General features: G+C 39.6%; 1 protein-coding gene across 1 annotated transcript; it reads right to left on the reverse strand.

The window, feature by feature from the left end:
- Positions 1–98: 98 nt before the first annotated feature.
- On the reverse strand, positions 99–8,044 carry kbtbd8 (kelch repeat and BTB (POZ) domain containing 8). The gene is made up of 5 exons (XM_068315448.1): positions 7,984–8,044; positions 6,467–6,674; positions 4,432–4,738; positions 3,155–3,974; positions 99–2,988 (listed from the first exon to the last, which is right to left on the reverse strand). Exons 1-5 carry the CDS (start codon positions 7,997–7,999, stop codon positions 2,525–2,527), a joined length of 1,815 nt encoding a protein of 604 aa, XP_068171549.1. The 5' UTR covers positions 8,000–8,044; the 3' UTR covers positions 99–2,524.
- Between the last annotated feature and the right edge of the window lie 2,056 nt (positions 8,045–10,100).

A 10,100-nucleotide genomic window follows, 5' to 3' on the forward strand; every position in this document is an offset into this window, starting at 1 on the left:
CGTCACATGGACTCAACCAAAGCAGTCTAGAACCTGGAATTTGTGGTTTCAAGAAATAAAATAAAAAAATGAAATCAACTTCTTTTAATAGCTTTATTTTCAAATTATGTGCAATGTGAATTTCACAGTTGAGCTCAACCATCACTACTCCCCTAAAAAAAATTAAAAAGAAAATAAAAAGAAAATCAGACAAACCAGGCGAGTTAAAAGGAGGAGAATGCATTAGGAACACAAATGAAATAGTAGCACCCCAGAACAAAGAATGGAGATGAACTGATTCAGAGATATATTGCAGCCAGCAACTCTTTGAATGTAGAAAGTTGCTTAAGTTTAGCTTGCTGTATTATCACACGACTGGTGTTTGAAACACGACAATGCAGGTACTTGGAATTGTAATGCTGAAGTTTGGCGAGAGGTTACAAACGTTACTGTAAAACAGAAGGGGGAAATTTAAAAAAAAAAAAAAGTATTATTCATGCAGGTAATTGGTTTTTCTCAAAGAAGGGATTACTCTTACTAAATAGGCAATTACACAAAAAGGAAAAAACAGCCACTTTAGACAACAAAGGAAAAAAAAAATCACATCACATACTTTTCAAGTTAAAAATGAAAATGAATAGTTTAAAAAAAACTGTGCAAGTACAGCAAACCTATAGTACAGTATAATACACATAACAAAACATTTTAATACAGTACTGTATCAGTAGAAATCCTGAGAGTTCTCCATTACTGGTTCTCAAATGGCTGGCTGTAGACGTGGATGGAGCTCAAACCTTCTCTTGACGGCTGTTGCGAGGATCTTGTTCAACCTGGCTTAAATAAAATCAGCTCAGCCATTAATGAGTCTTCTCTTGGAGAAGTTAACATAATCAAGTCCTGGCTGAATGTGACTGCTAATTTTCCATCCAAATCTAGTGATTGCTGCGTGGTTACGGAAACCTTGCTCTTAATAGAGGTACACTCTTCATTAAGATAACACACAAGGGAATGGTGTAGTGCAAAGATGAGACGGGAAGCTGTATGAGTAAATTAACAGCACGGAAAATGTCACTTTCACAGGGAAAGCCACTCAGTGGTGGTTATTAATTCTTCTATACAAAGATTGTCCGAAACAAAAGCAGCACCAACAATTTGTGTCCTGTATGATTGTGTGTCAGGCCTGATTCACGGCCAAACCAACATCAAGCACACAACCTGCGCTTGCCTGCCTTCGTATATTCTGTCTGCTTGTTCAGGAGGCTTTTTAAGAAAAGTCTGCAGCCGAGGACTGCTGAAGTGGAGAGTGATTCAGTGCAACGCAGAGTAAGACTTTTCAGATATTCAAGAGGAACAGGTTTTGATTCTGAAGCCCCTTTGCAAGCCAGGCACATTGGCAACCCGATGCACTAAATTACACATCACTTCAAGCCGGCACCGATACAATAGCCACACAATTATTGGAACTATTCTGATTTACACTAGCAGAGATGAGTACACAATAAATGCACTTTTACTAAGGTTACAGAACGCAATATAGCCTAATCACAGTTCATGACTTATTGCTACCACACAATTGTTTGAAATGTCCAGATCAAATCCCATGTATAAAACTATTCCCATGCATGTAATGCAACTTTTTAGTTGCTCTTCGCACGTCCTGAAAAGTCCCTTTTCTCCTAATCAAATCAATCTGAAGTTTCTGAGGTAACTTGTTAGTTGGTCTGAACTTTCCACTTAGTGTTGCCACAATTTTGAATCCATCCTTAGTTCTCCAATGTGGAGAGTGAGTACTCTAACATTTAAGATGTATTTGCATGTGACACAAAAATGGATGCCAACTTAAAAAGGTGGCAAGAGAACCACATGCAAATGGGATCTCAATCTTTAAAATCAGCCTGGAAGCCACACTTAGTGTACTGTTTGACACTCTGACGCAATGTGAAGGAAGAAATGGCTATAAAACTATTATACAGCTTCAAAAACAGTTAGATAATGTAAATCACAAGCACACCACAAATTAAAACCTATAAAATAGAGACACGCGCAAAAAAATCATGATAAAACGAACCTTAGAGCCAGCAACCAACTCGTGAGCTATGGTATTTCTTACCCGTATAAATATATAGTTTACATGATTATTCATATGTGTATATAGATTTTGACATTATGCAGATATGTAGCATCCATATCGCCAGATACATCGATAACCTCTGCATGCTAATCACGTCTAAAATCCTTACCTTTAATTAGTATCTAAAACCAAAAATAGAACATGGCTCAACAACAAGCAAAAAAACTGGATAATTGCACTTATGATTTGTTGTTTAAAACAAGCATCAGTGTGGGTAGCTGGTTCCATGTGAAAAAAAAATACTGCAATCTTTAAAACCCCCATTTTGACCATGTTAACCAAAGTTTGACCAACTTAAGACTTATCCAATGATGGTAGTTGTGGTGCAAAGCCGGAATCACACCAGGCACAAGGCAGGCAGGACCACGATGCTAACTTCGCCCTCATGAACTGGCATCGCAAAAACCAGCTACTTCAGAGCACTTTCTGTAGACACTGTGGGTAAAGTTTGGCCACCACACATTCAAAATGGCGACCTAAATCCCAGAGGCGGTCAGGTGTTTCGTAGATTTTGGTCCATTCATCTGCCTCATCATCGTACTGATAGAGCGAGTTCTTGCGGCTGGTGCGAAATACGTGCTCTTCCACCATGACCTGTGTGGCTCGTACAAATAGGTGTAGCTTCCCTTGCAGTAGCATGGTCTTTATGTATGGACTTGTGGCTTGGTCAAAGGGCAGGTCTTTCTTACGGCTCCACGTGTTCTTCTCGATATCGTAGACCTCCACAGTGAAGGTGCGCTGGTGGTTCTTGCAGATGCCAGCGACATAGTAGATGCAGTTCTTATACAAGGCAGCCAGACCCTGGCTTCGTGGGACGCTCATCGGCGCAAGATGCCTCCAATAGTCCTTACGCGGATCAAAGCAGAAGAAATATTCACCTGCATGAAGGAAAGGCAATGGAATTTAGAAATGAGGCAACAATTTTATCATATTTGTACTTCATATAAAAGTCAATCCAGACATGTTTGACATGTTAAATAAAATTAAGATCATTTCTTAGTAATAACGTCCACTAAACAGATTTCAAGTCCAACAGAAGCTCACCTTGGAGGACATAGATGCGGTCCTTGTACTCCACAGCACTGTGAAACTCCATTGCAATAGGCATTGGGCTGACAGCTGTCCAACAGTTGTCTCTAGCATCATAGCACTCTACTGACTTTAATGCATTTCTTCCATCACCTTCATATACTCTGCCCCCTAGTGCATAAAGCTTCCCACAGCAGTGCACAAGTCTACAGCCTATTCTCGCTCTCAGTAGTGGAGCTCGCGGAAGCCATCGGTTGCCTGCATGTTCGTACTGCCAGAAGTCACCCTCTGCCCGATGGTCTATGCATACCTCACTGTTGCTTGGTTTGTAACCTCCAGCAATGTAAATGTCATTCTCAGAAGACACCAAAATACCAACTTCCCGGAGATCATTGGGTGGTTTGCAGAGTTTGAAAACCCTTCCTGTGGCTGTGTCCAAGCAAGGCACTGTCTGCTTCTTCCCTGAGTGTTTGTGAGCTGCATCAAAGCAAATAACCATCTCAGAAGCAGTCATACCCAGGCGCTGTGGGCAGCCGTTGGTGCCTGTGTGGCGGGTTTTAGCCTCTTCAGGGTCGTCTGACAAGGAGAGGGCACAAGCGAAGGTGGCAGGTATCTGACTGAAGAAAGACTCATCCAGCAAGGGCAGACGGATGCATTGGGAAAAAACCTCAGCTAGGTTGGCCTCGCGTCCAGGCGGATCATGTTCCAGCCAGCGAACTATACTCTCATACACATGCTCCTCTTTCTCCACGTTGAGGTCGTCACTGTTCAGAATGCTGACAAGTTGCTCCTTGGTCAGATGGAGGAACTCTTGCTCTGATGACACACATAAGAACTAAAAAACAAAAAACACCGTCACAATACTGGAATAAAAATATATGGAATGAAAGAACTAAATAAGAAAAAAGGAGTCGGTTATCATAGTCATTAGTTAATCACTGACAACTTTGCATTTAGACAATGGAATTTTGTCTGAAATACAATGCTGAACTTTGCTGGACATTGAAGAGTTTTCTAGTTGTTTAGGCTGCCACTCAGTCTTGCAGCTTTGACTGTTTTTGAGGACAGTTATTTCATTGACTAAAACCATATTAAAATCCTTAGACAAACTAAATAGTCGTTCAGACACGATTGCATTCACACAAGTATCTCAATTTCTTCTTAGTTTGAACTGCAGTTAGTGAAGGTTAGAAACGGGTGAGCTACACACCTATCTGAAGCATTGGTAGAACACAAGTAAAAACCTTCCATGTGGGTCTGGCAGCAGTGCTTCTATGTTGCGTGTTACTGACCTTCTTGCGAATGTAGTCCTGGGAGCGTTCCCTAAGCTCCTGGTGTCCATAAGCATCGGCAAACATGTAGACCCCAATACAGTTCTGGGGGTCAAGTCTGCTAATCATGAACTGGGCACACTGATCCTGCAAGGCAGGAATCTGGAAAATGCTGGCTGCAGTGAACAGGGCCTGAACATTGGATTCGGAGAGGGTGACCCTGGAAGTGTAGGCGTAGTCTAAGACAAGATGCATGGATTCAGACTCAACCCCAACAATTTTAACCTCACTCTGGCTGCTCTCTGTAAGGCCACTAGTGAACATGGACCTGGGGGGACAGCAGAGAACAAATATTATATAACTACATTATAAAACAATTACATTTATGGATCTACAGTGCATCTCTTTCAACAGTTATGTTGTTTTTTTCAGCCTACAGAGAATTAGAATTGTTCTACTGCTCGTCCCACATCCATCTGTGGGACGAGCAGGTGAACAATTTTAATTGGAACACAAAATAAAAGTCTCTGGGATGGGATAAACAAAACAGGGAGGTCCATATTTATCAAAATGATGGTGGCGATATTGGGAGGGGTCATATTCATGGTATTAATAGTCATTTGCTGCATCCTACTATTGCTGCCTGGAGTAATCACATCAATATAACCAATCAGTAACCTACAATTTCATGTTTTTAAAAAGAGCAGTCCACTCAAAACGACTTTGCTCTACACTGAGCCACTGCAGAACATGCATTTTGCAACACGCAAATTGTTGTCTTCCAGTGAAAATGGAAAAAAACATCCACATCATTGGCCTAGTGCCAACATGATAGGCTTTCTAGTGTAGGCTACATGGCTCTAACCAAGTGCAGCAGTTTCAAACCATGAGCATGAGTACAGCATGTTACCCTTGTTTTTCTTTCCCTTGTCAACTGGTGGAACACAAACAATATTTTAGAGAGTCCATAGCAACTACTCTATTAAACTAATATGTTTGCCAAGTCAATGAAAGCAATAAGCTGTGTATTATTGGTTCTATTTATTTAGCTATACTGCCACTATAAATTCTTATAAATTCCACATCATGGGGTTTATTTCTTGGTAAAATATTACAATTTCCACCAGGTGACCTTAAACCACCCAACTCCAATATATTTTAATTAAATCCTATAGGTAGCATTCTCTGCCTTGAATAGCAATGTCTATTTGTCTCTACTGCAAGAAACATCTTGTTATCACAGTACACTTGACCTAACCTCATTTTTCTTACTTAAATAGCCCAGAGAAAGTGAATTTGCTTATAATGCATTTAATACCTAGGCCAATGAGGTTATGGTTTTCATTTGTTAACATGATTACTCAAAAAAACAAATCATCATATTTTATGGAGATTTTCCCAACAAAAATCCCATTAGATTTTGGTTGGAAGTCTGGATCATCACCATTTGTAATCAAAATTTTTAAATGCATTCTTTACCAATTTTGGACGTAGTAGTTTAATATTTCCCTTCTAACGCTGGAAGTTTAAATTAAAATGTGAGGAAGTGTAGTGGAAATGGTGGTCCACACTGCTCCAGTTCTCACAGAAAATACACAACAGCGACAGTGACTTGCTGCCAAGAACAACGTACAGGTTAAACTGCCGATTCAGTTATGCCTTAGTCTGAAAAACTTGACCACAAATAAAACTGCCCTTAGTGAAATATATTTTTTAATATTATCAACTATCAAGAGAAAAAGTATTGCCATGAACATTTGTTCATGGACAACAAGTCATGAGGGTCTATCACAAGACTATTGTATTTGGGTGCAGTGATATAATGGGAAGCTGTTTTCACTGACTGCACTCTCAGAGTCTTGTCTAGTTTATCAATGCAATAATCTTTTAGAAAGAGGTAGAGGCTCCACTTGCCACTTGGCCTAAATTATTTTGGAAGAAACTCACTAACCACATTGTGAACATGTAAACATAGGGAGTGAAAGATATTATAAAATCAATGCCTTATAGACAAACTGGCAATTGAATTAAGCAAATTTTTACCAACATTTCCTACCTAAAGTATGGGCTGATAGCGGCAAGGACATTTCGGTGACATGAGAAAGTCTTGCCGTGGTCCACTTCTACAACGATGTCAGTGAGTTGTGCTTCGTCATACAAGGCTTTAAGCTGCTGCAGGATGTTACAGGCGTGAACAGCATCTACCCCGTTGAAGTTGGTACTTGGAGGTGTCCCATTTTGAACTGGTAACAGCTTCCCTACCTCTGAACAAGCCAGTACAAAGACAGAAAAAAAAAGTAAGCTCAATATAGCATTGTCAGAAATAATATAGACAGTACAAAGCACTGAAAGACTTGATCACACATTCTACAAATCCAAACTAATAATTTTAATCAACCTAACAGCTGCAGATGTAGTTTCTGTTAGAATATAGAATCCCTTAATCACATTTAAGATACCGATATATCGCAAGTTGGGGCCAATACATTTAAATATCTCTCTACACTATGCCAAAACAAAAGTAAAATAAATGTCATTACGTTTCAAGTAAAATATACTTAATGACATGAAGTTTATGTTCAGTAGAGTATGCAGAGTATGTTCAGGCAAATGATGAATGGGCTGTCGTGACTGGAGGCCTTTAATTGAATGAATGACACACCACACAAAGTCGGTGACAAAGTGAACATGCTTCTTCGCACATGATTTAAGATAAATTATCCAAGTGGCACAATGACATCATGCCTTCTGTAATGTCGAAACACAAAGTTAATCCTGTATTTTCAACCGCTAAAAAAGTTTTCTAACATACACGAGTAAAGCAACGCCAACTCAGACAGCACAAAGGCTTAGGACGATTGTATACAAAATCTTGTCTAGTCAGCCGGTAGCTAGCGTGCTAACATCTTACACCGTTCACAGGTACCTGTAGTTACAGCTTTCTGGGTTAATGAGGTTAAGCTTAAAGCAAGTTTGAAATATAAAGTTGAACAATATATGATTCGGACAGCGTAATGGTTAGAAGGAGCGTTTGGCTGTCGTGACAACCAGCTATGTCCGTGCTCACAATGGCTAGTTGACAAGACAGCTCAACTTTTAGCAGACAGCTAGACACCATGCTATCGTTAGCAAGCTTTCTTGGACCCAACATTTCGGGATATAAAGGGCGATAAAAACCTCGAATACTGGATGTCTTTTTGCTTTTACTTTCGAAAACAACGTCGTTTTTTGTCATGTGTCGTGTACCGATACAAAAATGAGTGACTACAACTCGCGTTAGTCTAACATTTGTTTCTTGTCAAACAAGTGTTTACACAATCAGCTGTATGTAGCGAGCTAACCGGCCAAAAGTTAGCCAGACAGCTAACACTGGCTACAGTGAGGCTAGCGACTACAAACACTTTTGAGGAGTCGTTTGGAACCTGACCTCTCTCATAGAGAAAGCGACATATCATGACTCTTTCGGACAGTCTGTTTTACTGTACGCCACGAATGTACAAACACATAAATTATAACTTTTAAAGACGCTATTTAAGTCTGGTTACTGAACAAAATAATGTCGATTTTGCTAACCTCCACTGGCAGCCATTCTCCTCGCCAAGAAACGTCAGTGAATGCACAGCGGAGCCCCGGAAACAAGGAGCAGCCAATCACAAGATCTGTAACGATTACACAGCCAATCAGGCTCCTTTTATCTGAACCATCGAGAGGAGGGGGGGGGGGGTTAGTCTCATGTGCAAATTACCGGCTTCTCTTCAGACATTCACACAAATAATAGAAACCAAACAGAAGGGGATGTACAAATAGATGTAGTAACCCAACAACTGAATAATGCACCACTCTTATCAAATTTGGCCTTGTAGTTTTTTGTATGATAATCTATATTATAATACTGTATTGGGGATTTTAATGATCTTAAATCACCAACGAAAATAAAAGAAAGTGCGATTTATCCATGGCTGCAGAAAAAGAATTTTTTTTAGTAAACTCTTGATGCATCTGATGCATTTAGTGAAACAAAAACGCAAATATTAAATCTTCCTATCCAAAGGTATCAGGATTTCAGGTTTAATTGTATCAGTTTGTGGTTTGGTTTTTCCTAAGGTCTACATTCACAGTGCAGTTGAAAGTAAGAAGAGGGATTTATTTCTAATCACATTTCCTTGACATGGTATGGGCACTCCCATTCCTCAAAATGATTGATATAGTGAAGCAAGGGGTTAATTTCTTGCATTGTTCGCTGTGATTACAGTTGTGATGGTCCACTGGCTTTTTAAGATGGCTTTTTCCATTTATCTATTCAAATTTGAACCCCATATTCAACTTTGTCCACCACTGCTGACAAAAAATTGAAGTTGAACCTGAAGTGTGACTATACCTTATTAATTGTTTTTTCAGTGTTCCCGCATTTATTTCATCAGTTACCTCTATTCTCTTTCCAGAACTGCCTTCTGTTAATTTCACTCTATTTTGATTGTCTGCCCCATCCTGATTGGTATCACCTATGTCCTGTGTTCCCTCCTGTCCAGAGCACTCTTCTATGTTCCTTCATTTCTGCAACAGTTCACCTCTTTACCTGCCTGTCTTATGTTCTATCCTTATTTCCTATTTCCTAGGAATGTCTGATAGTTTGCTGGTTGTGAACTCCAGTTCCAGTATTTTTGACTCTCTATGTATTCCTTTGTGGCTAATATTTTCCTGTCTTCAAAACATGCACATTTCAAGCTCTTCTCACACACACACACACACACACACACACACACACACACACACACACACACACACACACACACACACACACACACACACACACACACACACACACACACACATACTGCACAAAGTGCCTATTTGTCCACAGGTCCCTTTATGCTCTACATCAGGGGTGTCAAACTAATTTTCATCGAGGGTCACATGAGCATAACGGCTGTCCTCAAAGGGCCAGATGTAGCTCATAAATGTAACTTAATATAATATAAAATAAATGTAACGACACCTTAATGTTAAATAACTCTGAATTTATCACTTATTCAACCGACAAACATTACAGTTGTACAGAAAAAAGGTTAGCTTGTTGTAATATTTGTCAGGTTATTAAGAAAAATAACATCAAACACAAGTTAGGGCATTAACTTTGTTCTAAACGTTTCTGGCAGAGTTAAAATGGGCTTCATGACTGCATTGTGGGAAATGTAGTTTTGGTCAAAGCACACTTTTTACCTATTTATTTTTAGACACTCTGACTTTTTCTGCTCTTGCGGGCCAAGAGCATAAAATTATGTGGCGGGCCACGTGTGCTCTGCATTAAAGATGTTTAGAAAATTATAACACCCAAGTAAAGTAGACCTTCTTAATATTTCACTGCCTGGTAGGAGGATAACTGGCAACTGTTGCACTGAATTCTTATAAGGAACAAGAGTTTGGAATTGTTCTTGACTGTGTTTGACTAACTAGAAGCTTTTACAGTCAGTGTTATTCAGATATGCCTTTAACCCCAATCAGTGCCGGAAAGTCTGCGGGACTCCAAAAGGCTGTGGTTTGACTGGGAGGACTCCGTATTTGTTGCATAGCAAAGAGGTTTTCTCATTTTTTAAACAGACCACTTTCAATTTTCAAATAGAACCAATGTAATCACAGACTGCAACATCCTGTGACAATCCTGAATTTAAATTTTTAACCTGACCTACTTG

This window comes from Antennarius striatus, chromosome 5 (genome assembly GCF_040054535.1).
Source record: "Antennarius striatus isolate MH-2024 chromosome 5, ASM4005453v1, whole genome shotgun sequence".
Classification (NCBI taxonomy): Eukaryota; Metazoa; Chordata; class Actinopteri; order Lophiiformes; family Antennariidae; genus Antennarius; species Antennarius striatus.